Here is a 22,013-nt window from a genome sequence, read left to right as displayed (position 1 = left end):
GGACACACAAAAATCTTCCATCTCCATACTGGAGAGTATGGGCACAGTCTGTTAGTTATTTTGCACCATACATTCAGTCCTTTGTCTAAGGCAGGAGTCAGCAAACTACTTTTGTAAAGGGCTAGTTAGTAAATATTTTAAGCTGTGTGGGTCATATGGTTTTTGTCACAGCTACTCAACTCTGCCACTGTAGCATGAAAGCAGCCATAGACAATACGTAAATGAATGAGCATGGCTATATTCAATAAAAATTTATTTATGGTCACTGAGTCTGAATTTCATGTAATTTTCACTTCACAAAATATCATTCTTCATAAAATTTTTTCAACTATTTAAAACTGTAAAAACTCTTTTTAGCTCATGGGTAATATTAAAACAGGGGGCAGGGCAGATTTAGTCAATGGGCTATAGTTTACTAACCTTTGCTTTAAGGTAACAGAACCCTTAATTATTAGGCACCTAGCAATCCAAAAGAAGGACAACATTTCCCAGACCCTCTTTCCCTAGTAAACATGGCTACATTAGAAACTACTGGTCAAAGAGGTGGGAGCAGAAGCATTATATGTAACCTCTGGGTTATGCCTCTTTTTCTTCTTTCCCTCTTCCAACTAGATAGAATGGAGACAAGGTGATAAATCATTTTGGAACATGAGGATGGCAGCAAAACCCTAAGGATGACAGTACCAACAAGACAGAAGGAGCCTGGATTCCTTGTGACCTGCCTGGACTTTTATGCTGTGTTGAAGAATTAGACCTCTCTCTTGTTTCAGTCACTGTCATATTGCTTAAATGGTTGGGGAGTGTTTCTTCTTTCTATTTCTTTTGCCTGAAAGAGTTTGTGTAAGATTGGAATTATCTGCTTCTTTAAAATTTGGCAGATTCACCATAAAGTTGCCTAGGACTGATGTTTTCCTTATAGGAAGGCTTTTAATATGAATTCAAAATCTTTAGTGGTTTAGGACGATTCACATTTTAAATTTTTTCTTTAATCCATTTTTATAATTTGCACTTTTCTAGGGTTTTGCTCCTTTTTGGCCTCTATTTTCAAATTTACTGCTATAAAATTGTTATGTTATCCGCTTATCTATATTTTTATTTATTTTTTTTTTTGCGGTATGCGGGCCTCTCACTGTTGTGGCCTCTCCCATTGCGGAGCACAGGCTCCGGTCGTGCAGGCTCAGCGGCCATGGCTCATGGGCCCAGCCGCTCCGCGGCATGTGGGATCTTCCTGGACCGGGGCACGAACCCGTGTCCCCTGCATCGGCAGGCGGACTCTCAACCACTGCGCCACCAGGGAAGCCCCCCCACTTATCTTTAAATTTCTGCTCCATCTGTAGTTATGTTGCTTCCATTTTTAGTCCTAATTTTTTGTTGTGACCGCCCCCCCCCCAAATCAATTTCAACAAAGGTTTATCCAGTTTGTGTCTTTTTCAAAGAACAAACTTTTGGCTCTACTGCAGTTTTATCTCCTATTAATTTCTACTCATATCTACTGTTTCCTTATATTTGGGGAGATTATTCCAGTTTCTACCTCTAACTTCTTAAATGAATGCCTAGCTCAATTTGCCTTTCTTCTTTCTTAATTTGTATTAAAGCTATATAAATTTTCCTTTAAGTGGAGGGACTGTATCCAACAAGTGTTAATATGCAGTACTAATTGGTTTTAAATATTTTCTAATTTCCATTAGGGTTTCTCCTTTGACCCATTACTTGGAAGTTTGTTTTAAACTCTAATAATATGAGGTTTATTTGCTTTGGATTTCTAAATCAATTGCATTGTAATCAGACAGTACAGCCTCCATGATACAAGAGATTTTCTGTCTACTTATAATAACCATTTAGAAAATAAAGCAAAAAAAAAAAAGATACCATCCAAATTAGAGGCACAGAATAAACTTAAGGATCTCCTTTAATAGTTATCAAATGAAGACGGTTAGAGACCCTCAGAAGTAATTTGTACCAAGCTTTCAAAAAAATGTATTTCCTTTGATCCAGCAATTTATGAAATTATTTTAAGGCAGCAGAGATATCCATTCCCATCAATATGACACCAATTACAAGCATTACTGATCTCTTGTACCTCTAGCAACTAAGAGGCATTCAGTGCATGTCGAATGAGTATGTTATAGAATAAAAATTTCTATTTGGTCAATATAAAGTAGTAAATATGAAAACTCAACAAACACACCTTGGAATCTCAAATGGAAGCAATCTAATATATATTTCAGAATAGTGAATTAATAAAATGCCTTATCAATTAAAAACAAGCAAGAATGCCCATAAGAAATTCTGTATTACCCCTTCTGCTTCTTTTATGTGATCCTGGGTCATCTTCATCCTCAGTAACTGTGTCTTGATCTTGTTCCTTTTGCTCTGTTTCTTTGCCCTCAGTGCTAGTATCAAAATCTTCCCTTTCTTCTTCCCTTAAGGATGAAAACAAAAATTATATTCATTAATGAATATATAATTCCATTCATGAAATATTTATTGCCTGCGTATGAAGTACCAGGCATTATGCTTAGGAAGTAGTGAACGAGATAACACAGAGTTTACAGTCTTGCAGAGAAAACAGATAATTATATAAATCATTGTAAAATTAAAATATGTAATAACTACTAAAAAAGGAGAAGTTCAAAATGCTATGAAAGCATTTCCAGGAGAACCAAATCTAGTCTCAGGGACCAAGAGAGGCTTGCTTAAAGAAGTGACATTTAAACTGTGAGACTATGGAGACTGGGGATGGGTAAGGCGGCAGGTAAGAAGAAATCTTCATTTTTAGCAGAGGGGATAACATGCTAAGGCACTGAGCTCAAGGGAAAAGGAAGGAGCTTATAATTTTGAGAAGGTGTAAACAAAAAAGAAGTAATTGAAGAGATGAATGAGAAAAAGCAGGGCTAGGTCATACTGGGCCTTGTAAGGCATCATTCAAAAAGCAATGGGAAAAAAAAAGTAATGGGAAAAAAGTGGACGAATTTAGAAATGGGAAATGACATGATTAGAAGGCACTTTTGCTGCTATGTGGAAAATCATCTGAGAGAGAAAGTAGATGAGGGGAGACCAGTAAAGAGGTCACTGTAATAGTCCAGGTAACTGGCTGGGAGGTGATGGTGGCTCAGAGTATAAAGGAGATAAATAGACAAAGAGTGGAGGAGAGACGCAGACAAACTTTAGATATAATAAGTAGGAAGAATGAACACAATATGTTTAATCCACTATATTGTCCAAATCAAAACTAAAGTTGTATGAAACCTGAGTTAATTCTACCATTTATGTTCTACATTCAAAGACAGTTTTGTAAACTCAAATGTATTCAGGAACCAGAGAGATAATGTAAACGAGTGAGGCTAGATGAGTACAAAAAATATGAAGTGGTGGGATCTGTAACATGCCTATTTTCACTTTTTAATAATTTAAGATATCACAAGGAAAAAAAATTTGTAACTATGTGAGGTGATGAATTTTAATGAAACTATGGTAATCATTTCACAATATATGCATTTGTCAAATCATTGTTTTGTACATCTTAAATGAATACAATACTTTATGTCAATTACATCTCAATATAATTGGAAAAAGTTTACAAAATGTAAAAAAAATTGAGATATAATTCACATACCACAAAAATCACCATTTTAAAGTGTATAATTCAGTGGTTTTTAGTAATATTAACAAGGTTATACAATCATTGCCTCTATCTAATTCCAGAACATTTTCACCATCCCCAAAGAAAAACCACATAGCCATTTTCAGTTCCTCTTCCTCCAATGCCCCTGGTAACCACTCATCTACTTTCTGCTATGGATTTGCCTATTCTGGACTTTTCCTATAAATGCAATCATACAACACATGGCCTTTTGTGACTAGCTTCTTTCACTTAGCATAAGGTGTTCATCCATGTTGTAGCATGTATCAGAATTCCATTCCTTTTATTGCTGAATAACATTCTGCTATATGGATATACCACAGAAGGAATATATCATTTTGTTTATCTATTCATCAATTGATAGACATTTGGGTTGTTACCATTTTTTGGCTATTAAGAATAATGCTGCTATGAACTTTCGTGTATACATTTTTAAGTGAATGTATGTTCTTAATTCTCTTGGATATACACCTAGGAGTGGAACTGCTGGCACATGGTAACATATGGTTTAAACAGTTTGATGAACTGCCAAACTTGGTCCAAAGCAGCCACACCATTTTACACATCCCTGTGAGCAATGTATGAGAGTTCTAATTCTTTCATATTCTCACCAACATATGTTACTGTCCCTCAGTTGAATTACAGCCATCCTAGTAAGCGTGAAGTAGTATCTCATTGTGGTTTTGATATACGTTTCCCTAATGACTAATGATGTTGAGCATCTTTTTATGAGCTTCATGTTTATCTTCTATGGAGAAATGTCCATTAAAATCCTTTGCCCATTTTTTAAATTGAGCTGTCTTTTTACTGTCAAGTTGTATGAGTTCCTTATATATTCTGGACGTCAGATACATGATTTGCAAAATTTTTCTCCCATTTTCTGGGCTGCTATTTTTACTTTCTTGATAGTGTTCTTTGAAGCACAAAAGTTTTCAAATTTGGTGAATCTATCTATTTTTTCTTTGGTTGCTTGTACTTTAGGTGTCATATCTATTAACTTTCTTAAGGTATCCAAATAAATTCCTTAAAGTATTACTGATGGCCATATAAAATACAACTGATGCAAGTTTGTGACCTATGATCTTAAGATGTAATAGGTATTTTTACATGAAAGTATAATCAAAAGTCAATACACTAAATTTGGAATACTGAGATTTTTAGAACTTCCTTGGCAGATTTTATTTAAAAATTATTATTTCTGCTAAATTTGAATATGATTTGCCATCTACAGTATGGGAAAAATTCCAACTTGTCTTCACAGCCAATCTTCATCCCTAATATGCTGAAATTAAATGAAATACTTAGGCAGTCACTAAATTATTTAAGATGCTGACATCCTCTCCCTACACCTACCAAAAGCTCCAATCTCATCTCTATTCCTCAAAAGGCTTGAAGGAGCTCTGTAAACACAGTGTACAACTGTGATGATGATGGTGGAGAGGAGAGACCCTACTAGTAATGCTAGAAACTGGTTAACAATAGCCTATTGAAAGTTTTCTGGGAAATTATAATTTATAACATTAATTCTATGAGAAAATGAGTTCTAGATTCCCTGGAAGTGCTTTTTTTTTCTTTTCAAACATAACACATGTATATCTGAGGACCGTCTGTATGTAAATTTCATAGGCTTGCTGACACTATTATATGTTTTCTAAAAATTTTGAAAGCATTTTAGAGTTTAAGGTGCTGATTTTTATTCTTTATGTGATCCAGATAAGCAGTGTAATTCAAACCATACCCAATAGATGTATCTGCAACTGAGTTTCTTTGCTCATCTTCCTTTAGTTTTTCTTGTTTCTCCTTCATTTTTTGTTCTTGCTCCTTAAGTTTTTCTTCTTTCCTTTTACGAATTCTGAAAGTTAAAATAAAATATTATAGTCTATCTGGTACTTTTAACTTTTAGTATCTTGCCTTTAATCATAAAATTATAGGAAACGCTCCAAATGTTATCACAAAACCATAAAGTAGTTAATCTATTCATAACCTCTCAGTGTGAGCCAGTGCCACACCGCAGCCCAACATGGTTTCAGATGCAAAGAAATAAACAACTTTCATTAGCACAACTGACTATAATTATTTCTTACCTAGCAGCTGCTTCTTCCCTCTCTTTTCGATGTTGTTCTGCTTTCAACTCCCGAAACTCCTGCTTTGCCTGTCGTAATATGTCAACATAATCTTCAATGAAATCCCTAGTAGAAACTAGGGTCAGTAGTTTCCCACAGAGAGCATGAAGTATCTTCATTTTTTCTCCTGTCAAAAATTGGTAAATAACTTCTGGATTATCAATGACAAGAAAAATTTTAATTTGTGGCTCAATGTGAAAATGTTTAATAAAGACCAGGGAAAAGTTTCTTAGGATCAAACATGCCAGTGGCATGTATGGAAAAAAAGCAACTTTGAATCCAATTAACAGTTATGTGATAGACAAGGCATTTCAAATACTAATGACTACCTTATATACTAATTAAACAGACATGAAAAATTTTCTAATTGCAAAGAATTAATTTTCAAGTTTTAATTTTCAGGCTCATGTATGAAGTTCAAATCAAAACTAAGTTATAACCACATGAATTAAAAAAAAAGGCAATACGCAAATTGCTACTCTGAAAAGACTGCACAAAACACTACTATAAATTATAAAAATTATATGAATGTTAGATCAACTATATCTCAATAAAAAATTTTTTTTAACTATATGAATCTTACGAATTAGGTATTCTTATTATATGTTTTCTTAATTAAGCATATTCAATTCTATATATTCGTACATTGTAATTTTTTATTTAGAAAAGGAAGGGAAAAATAACTTCATCTTATTTTTACATATTGTGCCTCATATGTAAAACTGAGGCACAAACACTCAAGTGAATATTAGAATTTTGCAGCTACAGCTTAAATTTCTGATATACTATAAGTAAAAGTGAAAGCTAGCTACTTCTCACTTATCCTTCTAAACTTAGTAGATGTAGTAAACTAACGACAATTTGTTTGGTTTTTTTTTTGGCCTCACCACGCAGCACGTGGAATCCTAGTCCCCAACCAGGGATTGAACCCACGTCCCCCAGAGTGGAAGCGCAGAGCCCTAACCACTGGACTGCCAGGGAAGTCCCCATAAATTTTTAAAGTAATAGAAAATCCAAATAGAAAAAGCAACAGTAGTTAATTTACATCACTGTATTCCAACAATTTTTTTTAAAGACTGCTTTCTCTCTTTTTTTTAAAAAATTAATTTATCTATTTATTTTTGGCTGTGTTGGGTCTTTGTTGCTGTGCGCGGGCTTTCTCTAGTTGCGGCGAGCGGAAGCTACTCTTCATTGCGGTGCGTGGGCTTCTCATTGGGGTGGCTTCTCTTGTTGTGGAGCACGGGCTCTAAGTGTGCAGGCTTCAGTAGTTGTGACAGCAGTTGTGGCACACGGGCTTAGTTGCTCCGCAGCATGTGGGATCTTCCCGGATCAGGGCTCGAACCCGTGTCCCCTGCATTAGCAGGTGGATTCTTAACCACTGCGTCACCAGGGAAATTCCTCTCCTTCTCTTTTAAAACTGAATATCACCTAAAATTTTCTCATCAGCTACCAAGTTTTCTGGGCGTAAGAGGATAAGAGGGTAGGAAGTAGGCAGGTTATACAAATTCTAACTTGCAAAGTTTACCTGGTGTCAAATCATACACTGAAGTGCTTGACAGTTTCTTCACTAGACTGGGGTTGCTCAAACGAAGCTCCATACAGGCATCATCTGTAGCATCAAATCCTCCTCGTTTTTGATACCTGTACTTCGCATTTGCTGATGTTACATCAGCACCTGAAGCTAAGATGTGTAGTCTGAGGATTTCAGAAAGTGTGCAGCTATCAAGATCCAAGCTTTTCAAACTGCAGCCTATAGTTGTTAAAAATGATATAGTCATTTAGAATATAAACAATAAGTCCTCAGCAATGTAAAATATACCTTTATAAAAATAAAAAAGCAAACAAAAAATAAAACCTACACATACCCTGGTGCAACTGCGGCCATGCAGCTGCCAAAGATGCAACTGCAGACAGTGCAGATTTTGTGGGGTCTGCATCTTCATCCAAAGCCTCCGTTAAATCTTTAAGGAAATAAATACTTTATTCTAGTGCAAATCAAAGCTTGAATGTTTGGGAATAATGCCCTTTTAAAATGATGAAAGAAACAGCAAACAGCTTAACATTCAGGAACCTCAAAAGAACCAACGCTAGGTACAACAAGCATCCTTTACATTCTGCCTAGTATCCAACTAAAACTATAAATCCTAAGACATGCACTACACACTAATTTTTCCCTTACTTAACAGAGAGAAGACAATTTCTAAGTTACCAACAAGGTGCACATACACATTCCAAAAAAAAAAAAAAGGTAAAATACACTTTAGAATGAAAAACAAATCTCCTTGCTCAACATAACTTTAGAAAAGTCTACTTTGAAAATCAGAATCCATTGAAGATACCCAAATCTTTTCTAAATATTTTAAGATTGAATCATAACAAAGTATAAGTTGTAATCATCACAAAAACAGCACAGAAAAAGAGCTAAAAGAACTTAAAGACAGTACTGCTGTCACTTAACCAGAGATTTATCCTCTTCATTTAAATTGCTTGTTTTTATTTTGAAAAATCACCGATCCATGAAACAATAGGAAGATATCCCTGTATTTTCTAAGTAAATTCCTTTAGCTTTGAAAACAGTGCTTAGCCTACAAACAGGACTAAAGAGCAAATCTACTGGCACAAATGTGTTTAAACCATTAGAATATATAATTATTCCTTACATACATAATAAAATTAAAATGTCACCTATGAAAAAACTTTAAGCTGATAAAAAGCCCTTCTCTTATACCAAAGTACAGCAGACACAGCTTCAGACTAAGAGTCAGATAATGTATATTCTAGTCTTAACTCTGCCAATCCCTAGTTCCTAGTTATGTAGGCTTTAGACCAGTCACTTATTTGGCTTCATTTTTCTTACAGGGGTAAGTCTAGATCAGCAGTTTCCAAATTCTTCAAGTATTTCTTGGAAATACAATATAAAAGAGATAAAAGATGCCCTTGTTAAAGTAGGGAATAGAGATGACAATCCTGCCCATTCATTTTTCCAACTCTGTTGCAGTAGCACAGAGGAATCCCTGTACAATTTGTAGAGCTCCATGGATTAGAGTTGGAAAATCACTGGGCTAACCTGGTTCTGTGGTTCCTTAACTTTCTACTATATGATTCCCTCCCCAAAGTTCACAAGCTAAAAAAATGGACCTTAGAGAACAGAAGTGCTGTCCTTTACTAAAGGAAAAAGGCAGCTCTGGGATTATGTTTGATTACAGTCATTGACAATTTCATGGCATTTAAAGCATAAACACTACCACACAGGAGAAGTTATCTGACTAAATACTACATATATGTGCATAAGTTATTCCTACCAGGCCATGAATCTAGTCAAAATGACAGACATTATATTCTTCCTCACTAGGGAAATACCAGACCTAAAACTTTTTCAATTTTCATTTTACATATAAAGCCAAACAAATTTAAAATTAATACAGGCAGTCTAAAATTAACAACAGTCCTAGTTACAGAGCTGTATAAGTGTACTGGTTCTCTTCCTTTGCAGCAATTCAACCTATTTTATCTATAGTAAGTTATAATTTTCCTAGGACAAAGGCCTTAGGAAATGGACAACCAACAGAATGACAGCTTACTTTTAGTTGTGTTTAACACGTTAAAATATGTATTCTTTAACTCAGTTATCTACCAAATTGCACTCTCAAGAAACTGTAAATATCATTCTAGGATTTGCCGAGACAGTCACTCAGGTACATCATACCAAGAGAATATAGCTGAACTGTATATGGCTTGACTATGTGAAAGATATATTTATCACCATCATAATCTAGAATTAGGTACACACAATTTCAACACTAAACAATAACATCTCAGCAAATACACAAAACTATTCTATATAAGGAGAATGCTCTTTTTCCTGTACTTTGAAAGGCATTTAAGTTCATGATGTAAGACTAACAAGAGGAATTGATATTTTTAATAGAAGAGTTAAAAAATTGGTCAAAATTTCCAAGATTTGATATAAAAACAGGGAGACCAAAGACCAAAGAAATTAGATGTTCTTGAAGACAGATAATTACTTCTTTGCCATATAATAAGGTAATATAACAGTCATTATGAGGCTCTAGGCCAGAGTGCCTGAGTTTTTATCCTGTCACTTTCTTGTTAGCCAAATGTCTTTGGGCAAGTTAATTAAACTCCTTAAGACTAAGTTTCTTTATATGTAAAAGGAAGAAAATAATTACATCTTCCTCACAAGGGTGGTATGAGGATTAAATGAAACAACGCATATATATATATACAGTGTCTTACTAGCTTTGTGGTCACTTACTATCTTTGTGATCTTCAGTAAATAACCGCACCGAACCTCAGTTTTTTCATCACTAAGATAAATTCATGCTTTTACCTTCTGCCCAATTTCTAAAAATAGCAAGAAACACCTTACATAATAAGACCAGCTAAAGAGGAAGTAAAAGAATATTCAATCCCATTTGATTATTCAGTTGCTTTCAGGAAGACTATGGAAGAGCTTTTTTGTTACTGAGATGGGAGAACATATGAAAAATACCCGGGGGGAACAGCCTAGGGCCCTTAATGAAACTGAAATAACCATTTAAAATGTGGCCAATAATAATATGCAAGTGGGAGAAGGGTGAAATTCCTGGAGTATTTTTTTCTCCCTCCCTAACATTTAAATAGTTTCAAAAGGAGCATTAAAACCTTTATTTAATGGTCAATACTTATTCAGAGGTAGACTTTATAGACAGTTCTGCATAGGAGTAGAGCTATAAAAATTGCAGATCAAACAAATCATGAATAGAAAATATAATGGCAATACAAACGTCAACAGTTACATATGTGTTTCCTTTACATTAGCTGATTTTCCAATACAATTTCCTTTTGACTCCACTGTTTGTCATCAGGATTTCCAAAACTACAAAATTCACCTGCTTATAATCCTGAATTAAAAAAAGCTTTATGTCTTGTATTAAGGTCAGAATTTGGTCAGTAACACTGTGATGTTATTGGTCATTAAGAAAACCTAAAGGCTAAAAGAATGAATATACGTTACATTGTCTCTCATAGATAATCCATCTTTAGTGCTCATACTTGTCATTAGAAAATCTTTAGATGTTTTATAAATGGATTTACCCTTCTGTCTTCCCTTTAGTAGAGTTTCATTTAATTGACTAAATCATCTGAGATGACAATGAGGACCACATTGCTAAAATGGCCTTGATAAGGGACCTATGGTGATTAGCACTCAAGCTAGAGAATATATTTTGCTTGAACCCAGCCTGTAAAATCAAAAGGCAGCTGATGTTGGCTACATACTCATAATTATCCTATTGCTTCATCGACCAGGCATAAAGGAAATTAGCTCAAATTATCTATGGGCAACCATGCTATTTGAATGGAGGAATGCCCCATTTTTTTTCTACCAAGATTCTGCTATCAAGATGTCTCTAAATAGTTATCTCTTATTGTAAATTTTTATGGAATACACTAAAGTATTGTTTAATAGTCCCATCTCATATGTGGCAAAATTCACAGAGAGCATTATTCAGGAAGTCAAATCAACCTTTTAATATAAATGTTTAACAATTCCCCTGATTGAGGTAAATCCTAAATAAAACAGTGAACATACTCTACTCTGTATTAAAAATAAAAAAGAGTTTCCCTACATTAATATGTACCACACGCTGACTCTAGATACTTAACTGTATAGAATTTAAAGAGCAAAATTTCTAGTTCAAACCAATTAGTGAAATTTAAAAACTAAATTTTATTTAACTCTGGTCTAAAAATTGTCAGATAGGAAATGAAATCAGTGGTAATATTTTCAATTTAAAGTATTAATAACAACAACTGAAGTAATTCCTTAGGTGGGGAAAAAAAATTAGTGCTATTTAGTAGAATTTCTTGGAATTACAGATACTAGTCAATGAAATCTGTAATGCTCCTAAATAGCAGGAGAAATCTAAAGGAGTAAAAAGCAAGATAGATTGGTGGGGTGGGGCCTGCAGCATTTTTAAGGCCATCAGAAACAGAATACATTAAAACAAAGGTGTTCTAAGACAACTGATGATGTGTTGCTAGTATATGACTCAAAAATCAAGTAATTTTATAACTGTAAAAGCCAAGTAAAGTTAAAAATTAACTAATCAAAAATTAGTTTCACTACAAAGCTACTATCAGCAAGCAATAACACTGGATTCTGACCTTTGGTGTCAGCATCAGTTATTTGCTCTTTGGCTACTTCCTCTTCTTCTTCAGCTATGGCCTGGAAGATGGCAGTCAGGAAGAAAAAAAGCAATTCACATAGTGGGCCTTCACTGTCATTTCCTACAAGAGCTTCCTCTAACACTTCTGCGAATAAAATGTTTAAAATGAATTTAAAGTTCTGGTCATGTACTGAAAAAACAACTCCATTGGAATAATAAACATTTTAATCAACAATAGCCTGTGTAACTATTTTCTTAACTGCCCATTTATCAAAGTAGAGCCAAGTATTATTCAAGCCAAAATCAAAAATAATTTATAATGATTACAATAAAATACAATAAAATCATAAGCCAAAATCACTGCATTCAAAGAAAGCCAAATTAGTCTCAGTAGATCGATACAGTATTTCATCTAATTTAAATTTGAGATGCAAATTAAGGCATATATTAAAAATTATAATTTTACTCTAACTTGAATAACAATGCCAAAGATTTGTTATTGTTGTCCCACTGTTCTGAAGAGCTATGTGGGACATTACTGTTTACCAAATAGTGCACATAAGAGGTAATCATCAGCATTAGGTGTAATCCTAAAATTGTGTTCAAGTCATAAATGTTTCTCATCTAATTCATCTAACCTAAACTTCTTACCTAAACCAGCGTTGTTTAGACCTTCTTGATCTGTAAGGCACAATGATTCATGCTTCACCTAGCTCATAAAGAAAAACTGAGGGAATGTGAAAGCCCTCCTGAAGAATTTACTCTTATTAAAGTAGGAGTGGCATTATAATTCTGTCTTCGAGAATCTTTATTTGGATCTTAAGAAAATTATTTTGCTATTGGTCAGCTAAAAATCTAAAATGGGATCCAAAGCCCTTCTCATACTAATTTAGCTCTTATAAATGATGTAAATAAAAAGTAATAGTATGTAAGTGCAGAGGCAAAATAGAATCATAAATTAAAGTTAGGCAATAACTTGTCTCCAAATACGGCTGTCAATTTCTCCCCTCCCTGCACTTACGTACCATGCCACCCTCAAGAAGTAGAGTCTATTCCTTTGCCTCCTTGAATCCCAGTAGGCCTAACTAATGGAATATGGCAGAAGTAAGGCTTGCTAGTTCCAGGCCTGGCCTTTAAGAAAACTGGCAGTTTCTGCTTCCAGACTCTTGGAGCACTCAGCTGCCACATAAGAAGTGCAGGCTACTCTGATGGAGTGGGACGCCATGTGGAGGAGCACCGAGGCATCAGGCACGTGTGTGAGGAAGCCATCATGAACATCTAGCCAGATGAGCCTTCAGATGACTTCAGTCCCAGCCACTGTCTGACTGTAATCACATGAAGGACCCCAAGAAAGGACTGGAGAGCTGGGTCCAGTGACTCCACAGAACTTTGAGAGAGAATAACTTGTTCCTTTAAGGCACTAATTTTAGCGTGAACTACAACACAGCAATAGCACTTGCCTAGGGTAACTCCCTCAGGAAACTCATCTTGAAGATCAAAAAGCTCCCCAAATGCATTAAGGAACTCCAAAACCATCAGAGCATCACCAAAGATTTCAGGAGGTAGTCTAGTTTTCACTGGAGTTGGTTCTGGAAGTTCCTGCAAGATTAAACAATTTATATAACTATTTGAACCAAGTACAGGAAATTGTAAAAGATAGGTATGATATACTCTTTACCTAAAAGAATAATTTCATGTAAAGAATTATTTCATGTGGTTCTCAACACTGAATGTTTATCATAATCCCCTTTGGAACTTTAAAAATTATAGATGCTGTGGCTTTATTCCAACTTTACTAAATCACAGTCTCTAGGGACTTTTTCCTTCATCAAACTAAGAACACATCTTTAGGCTGAACTATACTTCTGACTACCTTTCCTAGTTAAGAAGGACTCCTAACCTCGATTCTGAGGTCAAGGCATTAGCCATGTCAATATGATCTTCAATGCAGTATTTTCCTTAGGATATGAAACAGAATTAATCCATCATCTATTGACTTAGAAATGGTTCCTTATAAACCGAGATGAACGAGTTTGGTTTGGATACTTTGGTTATTTCTGGAGATGAGCGGAATCTTTGTCTAGCAATCAAACTAAATGTACGCCTGGCCCCGGTGGTTACTGGACTACCAAGGATAGCACAGATGACCAACTATTTCCACAGAATAAGAATCATTATCAAATCTTGTTATAAAATACTAACAATGTTACTTTGGAACTCTAAATATAAGCATTTGCTTAACTGGCTATTTCCTCTGTTACACAGGTGTGTGAAACATCACAGAACATGCTCATACCTTAAGATCATCACATTCCATATCTTCTCTAGGTTTACTCCACTGTTTTAAGTATTCCATATACTTTTTCTTTTCCTCACGCAATTTCTCTCTTTCCTAAAACAAAAGGTTAATAAAAATTCTTATAAGAAATTTATAAGGCAGCATCAGCATCACCTCAGAACTAGTAAGAAATACAATTACATGAGCCCTACCTAGACCTATTGAACCATGAACTCTGGGTTTGGGACCCAGCAACTGATGTTTTAATAAGCACTTCTGGTGATTCTAATGCACATTAAAGTGTTAAAACCACTGATGAAAACAATGCCTGCTTGACAGAACTGCTACAAAGACGAAAAATGTTCAACACATAGCAGCTCCTGGATAAATATTAATTCAATCCAACTCTGTCTATAGCAGCTCTCCCTCTACTTTAAATCAATTAGATCTTAACTAAAGAGGTAAGAAGTTATTAGAGTACCTAAAATAAAACCTCCCCTTATATTTGTACATTTGTTTGCAAGATTCATTTAAACCTGACTAACTGCCTAGAGACACACAGAGGGGACAGTATACAATTGGTGAACTTTTCACTCACTCGGTCTTTTGAAACCCTTACTTCTTGTTTCTGGTATTTGAAACTGCAAGATAAATACTGACCCTAAAAAGTCTCTAATAAAGCAAAATGTAAACAAAATATTTTATTATAATTATTTCCAATAAATATATGTTAATGTATGTAATAATATATATGTTTAATATACGTTAATATTCTTCCTTTGAAATTTAGTAACACTGAAAATAAACAGATATACACTTATCAAATTTACCATGAAACAACTAGATAGTTACAGAACTTATTAACTGTGCTTCGAGCGGTCTGCTGAAATAAGCTCCCCTTCCCCGCAAATAATTCTTGCAGGATGTAATGAGATGGGTATTTTCATTCACTGTTGCTAAGTGAATATACATAAGTACCTCTGGCAAACAAATACTTATGTCCACCATGTACAGAAAGTTTTAAAAATGTTCTTACCCTTGACCTATTATTTCAGTTCTACAAATTTATCCAGAGACACAATCCAAAAAGAGGAAAGACTTTTGTTCATAAATTTGAACAAAGTATCATTATTTATGAGCAAAAATTTTTAAACGTTTACCTATATCTATTTGATTAACGATTACATGCAGTCACTAAAAATTCCACCTCACTTATTTAGTTTATTTAATACCATGATGGAATGTTTATAATGTTAAACAAAAAATATATATACAAAATTATAAATACTGCATCTTATTCTTCAAGGCCCAGAATAAAGACTAGAAATAAATTAAAGTATTAATGCTATCTCTAAATGTTACCATTTACATTACAAGGGTTTTTTTTTTCTTGTTTTCTACATTTTTCTGGAGTAAACATGTATCAGACACTCCCTACTCCCACCTAAGGGGCTATAATAATTCAAGAAACACAGGCAATTTAAATGAGCACAATGTGTAACACCTAGGCTACTTGTGAATATCCCAGAAAACCAATGACAATGACTGACTTTAGAAGAAACTAGCTATAGAATTCTCTAAGGAATATCTACCGCTGAATATTATAATCAAAGATTTGCTGAAATACCTATTATCACAGATACCTTATTCTTTAAGGAGAATAGGAACACTGCACTAATTCTTATTAATCATGCATTTTACTGTACTTTTCTAACGATGTATTTTACTTTTGAAAGTTTTACATATATTGTCTTCCCTAAATATGGAAGTCTAAATAATGAAGAAAATCAACTTTAGAATTGTACTTTAGAAGAGGCTTTGAGGTGTAAAGGCATGCATATATGTTGAACCTTAAATCATTCATTAAATCTTCCAAAGCAAAAGGGAGATAAACCAGTACTGTTTATCAGTGCTCTATGTACAACTATAAATGTAAATGAAAGTGATAAAAGCATTTGAAAAATTAACCATGAATTTAAATATATAAAATACTATTAACTATCTGTGGAGGGCGTAACTAATATACTTGAGTGTACCTTTTCTCTTTCTATTTTAAGCCTCTCTTTTTCTTCTTTCTTCTTCAGTCTCTCTTCTTCAACAATTTTCTTCAATTCTTCCTTCTTTTTCTCTTTATCTTCCTTTTCTTTTTTCTTTGCCTCTAGGGCATCTGCTTTTTCTCTTTTTAATTTAGCCTTTTCAAAAGCTGTGGAGAAGGTCAAACTTAGAAAGGTACGCAGACAGAAAATAACACATTTTTTTAATGTAACAAAAGAATCCCTGAAATATCTTAAGGTTAAAAGAGATCAAGAGAGACTCCCAGGGGTTGTAAATTCCTGGAGGGAGTCAGCAAGTGATTAAAATGGGAAGAGCAAGTTGGCTGTGTTTAAGACAAACTACTGCGGTGGGACAAACACATATACCTGCCTTTGAAAGCCCTGCTATTCAAAGTGTGGTCCTAAGACCAGCAGCAAGGTATCACCTTGTTGCAAATGCAGCATCTCTTCTCCCACCCAGGTCTACTAATTTAGAATCTTCATTTTAGTAAGATTTGTAAGCGATTCCTGTGTACAGTCACATTTGGGAAGCAGCATTTTATAAGGCTGTAGGAATCAAACAAAAATGGCCCAAAACAGTTTGAAAGCCCTAGAAACTGCCAACTTGTGCTTAATCTAGCATTAGGTCAGTTCAACAGGGGATATGTTATCCCTTGAAATACTGTTTTAAGAGATAAACAGAGGTCCCATTTAGTAAAGAAATTAATTATAATCTGAGGGAAAAAACTATGCTTAAGAAAAACAAAAACAGAAATATGCCATTTTAGAAACACCCCCTGCTTGGGCACAGAGAAATATTCTTTCCTATAACTAACAGTTTTTGGAGAGAAAAAAGGTGTTAAGAAGGCAGACAATAAATGAAGGTGAAGGAATTGGAGAACTAACATTTATTAAGCCTGCTTTGTTTGCCAAGATCTTTGGTATATCCTTTACATTAAAACTCACCCAGTGACTTCATTTCTTGTTTCAAAAGTTTGTCTCTTTCTTTAGTAGCTCTGTTCCTATAACCTGCAACAGTCTGTTTATTAGCAATGCTGTCCTCCTAAAAAAAAAAACAAACCAAAAACAAAAACCCAGAAAACTAAAGTTGTAGAACCACTGAAGTTGTAAACTTATGGTCTGTTTTGTTCTTACAGTAAAAATAAAAAACAAAAAATTCAATTATACTTTATACTAAGGTTTTATTTAAAGTATAACTGAACACTTATTAACTCTAATCATAGTAACATATAGAATATGAGTTAATCCTATAGTTCTACAAATTACTACAAAAACCTCCCAGGAAAAACAACGAGTAATATATAAGAGGAGCCTTAAAAATATGCATTAGAAAAACAAACAAACAAAAATCTTCCAGGGTACTTTATAAACTAGATGGCGCAGACGTCAAATAAGAAAGAGACAGAGAAAAGACATGTCAGAGACATTTCTGTAGCCAATATTAAACATGTCAAAAGTTTATTTTTACTTTATTTCTTGGGAAATTAAGGTCTCTAGCCTGCTTAATTGTGATATCATTATCTCGTATCTTCTAAATGATCTTTACATTTCAAGTCCATAATTTATTCCCTGTATTTCATTCTGCTTTACATTTTAGTGATTGCTTATAGGCTTGCTTCCACTTCAGTATAAAATCCCTGTGGCATGAGAATCATGTCTAATTCACCCTTGAAACTTCTACAAGCCGCATTGCTAAGCAGTTATTAACATACAGTACACACCTTTTCTGTGTGTGAAGCCTTCTTACAGGCTACAGAGGGGAAGGGAGTCAAATCCTACTCTTAATTGTGGTTAGTTTTATTAAGAACTACAATGTAGTTTTTATCTATTCTCTACTTACCTGACTAACAGATACTCGTTTGGGAGGTCTCCCTCTTCTTCTGTTAGCCAGACTGAAGATAAATGTGGGTGGATCATCAGGGAAAAAATAAGAAAAATCTTGTTCTGCTATTTTATACGTTGAAAGAGATGATGCCTTCATTAAAAAAAAGACACAGGGTACAATAATAACACATTAGTAAACCATATATAGATAAGCTCTAACATATCATATGATTACTGTTAAAGACCAGGTCAAAACCATTAGAATTTTATGTATATTATGCAGTAACATATATTTTATTTCTTGATCCTTTAAAAAACTATATAATTAATCAGATTTACCATAAATAAAACAATTCAAAGGATTGCTTCACCATAAAGTACTCAATGCTTCAAGTTTCCTGAATTCTAAAACTATCTCAAAATTACATTTATACAATAATCTTTTTTGTTTGCTTTTGACTAATTTTGTATGAGATTTCCTATGTAAATAAAAAATCCATATATTTATTATTAAAAAATCCACTGTATTAAACCAATATATTTTTAGCCATTTATAACTGCTGAATAGATTTTCCCACCAGTTTGGAGTGATAACTTACTTTATGTATCAAATTTTAAAGTTGGTCTGGATAAAAGCAGAAATATTGATCAATTCCTATAAAGTTTCAACTCAAAATTTATGTTTGGAGAAGTCAACCTCATCTTTACCATGAGTGGTGTGGTTCTAGGATAATTTGCTAAAATCAAGAGTTTCTCTCCTTCTACTTCGTATTTGGAACTTGTTCACCTTTCATCCATGTCCAACTCTAAACTTCTTCTTTTTTAAATATATTTATTTATTTAATTGGCTGCATCAGGTCTTAGGTGTGGCACGCGGGATCTTCGGTGTGGCATGCAGGATCTTTAGTTGCGGTGCACAGGCTCCAGAGCGCGGGCTCCCTAGTTGTGGCGTGTGGGCTCTAGAGTGCGTAGGCTTAGTTGCCCCGTGGCATGTGGGATCTTAGTTCCCCAACCAGGGATCGAATCTGTGTCCCCTGCATTGGAAGGCGGATTCTTTTTTAAAATAAATAAATAAATAAATAAATTTATTTATTTATTTATTGCTGCATTGGGTCTTCGTTGCTGCACGTGGGCTTTCTCTAGTTGTGGCAAGTGGGGGCTACTCTTCATTGCGGTGCGTGGGCTTCTCATTGCGGTTGCCTCTCTTGCTGCAGAGCACGGGCTCTAGGCGCGTGGGCTTCAGTAGTTGTGGTGCACAGGCTTAGTTGCTCTGTGGCATGTAGGATCTTCCCGGACGAGGGCTCAAACCCATGTTCCCTGAATTGGCAGGCGGATTCTTAACCACTGCACCACCAGGGAAGTGGAAGATGGATTCTTAACCACTGAACAACCAGGGAAGTCCCTAAACTTCTTATTTTTGATTAAGCAATTCTGAAGATTACTTCTGGTCTAACGGCCGAGATCATCACTCTTTCTTTCTCTCCAAAAAAAAAAAATGCCATTTACAGAAATACAGAAAATGTGATGATACAAAATTTTAAGTTATTAACAAAATAGGAATGCTTCTACTTGGAATTCAATTTTCTATATAATATTTTTGCTTTTGGTAGAACATAGCTGTTAACACCTAAAAGTCAATCAGTTCTGGCCATCAGAGTAAATCTAGAGTCCATTAAGATTTTACATTAAAATAAATTCCATTAAGATGGCTGTCTACTATCCCACTTAAATAACCTGTGAATGTAGAGAACTGCCCTTTAAGTATGAATGGGTGGTTTCTTCTCAAATACATACCCAAAAAAGGTCAAAATAGGTTTTAATATATTAATTGCCAAGGTGTCCTCATTCACACACACAACACACACAATAAACAAAAATACCACATCTTTGTGTTCTTGCAGGTACTCGTAACAGCAGTCTACACTCACACACAGGTTATCAAACTTTGTTGTTGTTATTTACTTATTTATTTGGCTGCGTCGGGTCTTAGTTGTGGCATGCAGAATCTTTCATTGTGGTGCACAGGCTCTCTAGTTGTGGTTCGCGGACTCCAGAGCACACAAGCTCAGTAGTTGTGGCACACGGGCTTAAGTTGCCCCACGGCATGTGGGATCTTAGTTCCCCGACCAGGGATAGCACCCGCGTCCCCTGCATTGGAAGATGGATTCTTTACCACTGGACCACGAGGGAAGTCCCCAAACTTTGTTGTTTTGAGGGGGTGTGTGCGTGTGTGCAAGTATACTAGAATATCCACTAACCATCTTTCATTACACTCTAAGAGAAAAATGCTTACTGTCACCTTAACTTTCAATATTTATTAAGTAAAGTTGAATTTCTTTTCATGTTTACTGACTTTGTTTTCCTTGGTGAATAACTGCTGATGTCCTTCAACATTTTTTCCCTAATTAGGTTGTTTTTGTTCACTGATGTGTAAGAGATCTTAGAAAGTTAGGCTGGCTATTTATGATACACATATGCAACTACTCACATATTCACTGACTGCCTATCAAGTGTCAGGCACTGTTCTAGCCACTTATCACAAGTATCTAAATCAACTTTTTGCAAGCATCATTCTACATGGCTACCTGTTCAATACTATATAGACAGAATGCTTAAATTATGTTCTCTTATCAAAGACAAATATTTTAAAAATTATTTATTTCAGATGATTCTATCTTATGTGTTTTCAAGTTTTAATACTTCATCCACTGTGAAGTTTGATCATGTCTGTCTATTTTTCTAATGGGGTGCTTATGTTTTATAATTGATTTGAGCTCTTCACTGTATTCACTGAAAGTATTTTTCCTCCAGCACTTGCCCTTGAAATATATTCATGACATTTTTAAACCTACATAAGTTTATAGTGTCAAATCAATCTCATCTTTGGTACTTCTTTTCTACTGCTCCTTCTAAGTACTTCAGCATAAATGACATTAAGAGTTATCTCATGTCCTGTTTTTTTTTTGGAGTTAGACCCAACTTTATTTTTTCAAATAGTTAACCAAGGGTCCCAGTTCTATTTATTAAATAATCTATCTTGGTCTCTAGATTTGAAATGCTACTTTTCACATAGAGTAAATTCATCTATTCTTTTAATTCTTATCTTTTCTTTTGATGTAACATTTACATATGATGAAATGCACAAATCTTAAGCATACAGTAGCTGATTTTTGACACATGCATACATCTCTCTAACCCATTCTTTTGCTTTTCTACTTAGTGTCTCTCTCCCAGTATGAGTTAAATATTTCTCATTAAAAAAAAGCAGTTTTAGTTTCACCATTTAACTTTTTACTTAGTATACAATGTGAGGTTTCTAAACTTGATTTTTTCCCTCTGAATGGTTATGAATAAAATATAATCTATCTGCTTAGTATTCGTCTCTGAGATTCTTTTTATTATATATATATTGTTTTCCTATCTAGTAGGATCTATTTTAGCACTGTTCTTTGAATCTGTTTTTGTGAGCCAGTACTACACTATTAGAAAGCACTAGCTGCCCTACACGCATAACTTTTTTTTTTTTAGCCACGTGGCTTGCGGGATTTTAGTTCCCCAACCGGGGATTGAACCCACGCTCCATGCAGTGGAAAGGTGGAGTCCTAACCACGGGACCACCAGGGATTTCTCCCCATAACTTTTCTTTCTCCAAGTTTTCCCTCTAGTCTCATCTGTCTTGGTTGATCTTTTTTTTTTTTTTTTGCGGTACACGGGCCTCTCACTGTTGTGGCCTCTCCTGTTGCGGAGCACAGGCTCTGGATGCGCAGGCTCAGCGGCCATGGCTCACGGGCCCAGCCGCTCCGCGGCATGTGGGATCTTCCCAGACCGGGGCACGAACCCGTGTCCCCTGCATCGGAAGGCAGACTCTGAACCACTGTGCCACCAGGGAAGCCCTGGTTGACCATTTTTACACAAGGAAAA

At 34.9% G+C, this 22,013-nt stretch overlaps 1 protein-coding gene across 1 annotated transcript in view; it reads right to left on the bottom strand.

Annotated features, from left to right (window-relative positions):
* Positions 1–22,013, bottom strand: part of BAZ1A (bromodomain adjacent to zinc finger domain 1A) — a 93,698-nt gene that overhangs the window by 26,347 nt on the left and 45,338 nt on the right. Inside the window, exons 7-17 of the mRNA XM_082649267.1 lie at positions 18,109–18,243; positions 17,214–17,310; positions 16,251–16,417; positions 14,233–14,328; positions 13,397–13,535; positions 11,935–12,081; positions 7,632–7,727; positions 7,292–7,516; positions 5,728–5,893; positions 5,382–5,495; positions 2,299–2,423 (exon numbers count right to left, since the gene is read on the bottom strand). Of these exons, the coding sequence (XP_082505393.1) occupies positions 2,299–2,423; positions 5,382–5,495; positions 5,728–5,893; positions 7,292–7,516; positions 7,632–7,727; positions 11,935–12,081; positions 13,397–13,535; positions 14,233–14,328; positions 16,251–16,417; positions 17,214–17,310; positions 18,109–18,243 (1,507 nt within the window). The remainder of the gene's footprint in view (positions 1–2,298; positions 2,424–5,381; positions 5,496–5,727; positions 5,894–7,291; positions 7,517–7,631; positions 7,728–11,934; positions 12,082–13,396; positions 13,536–14,232; positions 14,329–16,250; positions 16,418–17,213; positions 17,311–18,108; positions 18,244–22,013) is intronic.

This window comes from Grampus griseus (genome assembly GCF_964374135.1).
Source record: "Grampus griseus genome assembly, chromosome: 2".
NCBI classification, from domain to species: Eukaryota; Metazoa; Chordata; class Mammalia; order Artiodactyla; family Delphinidae; genus Grampus; species Grampus griseus.
The sequence above is the reverse complement of the archived record's forward strand: the minus strand, read 5'-3'. Positions and strand labels throughout refer to the sequence as shown.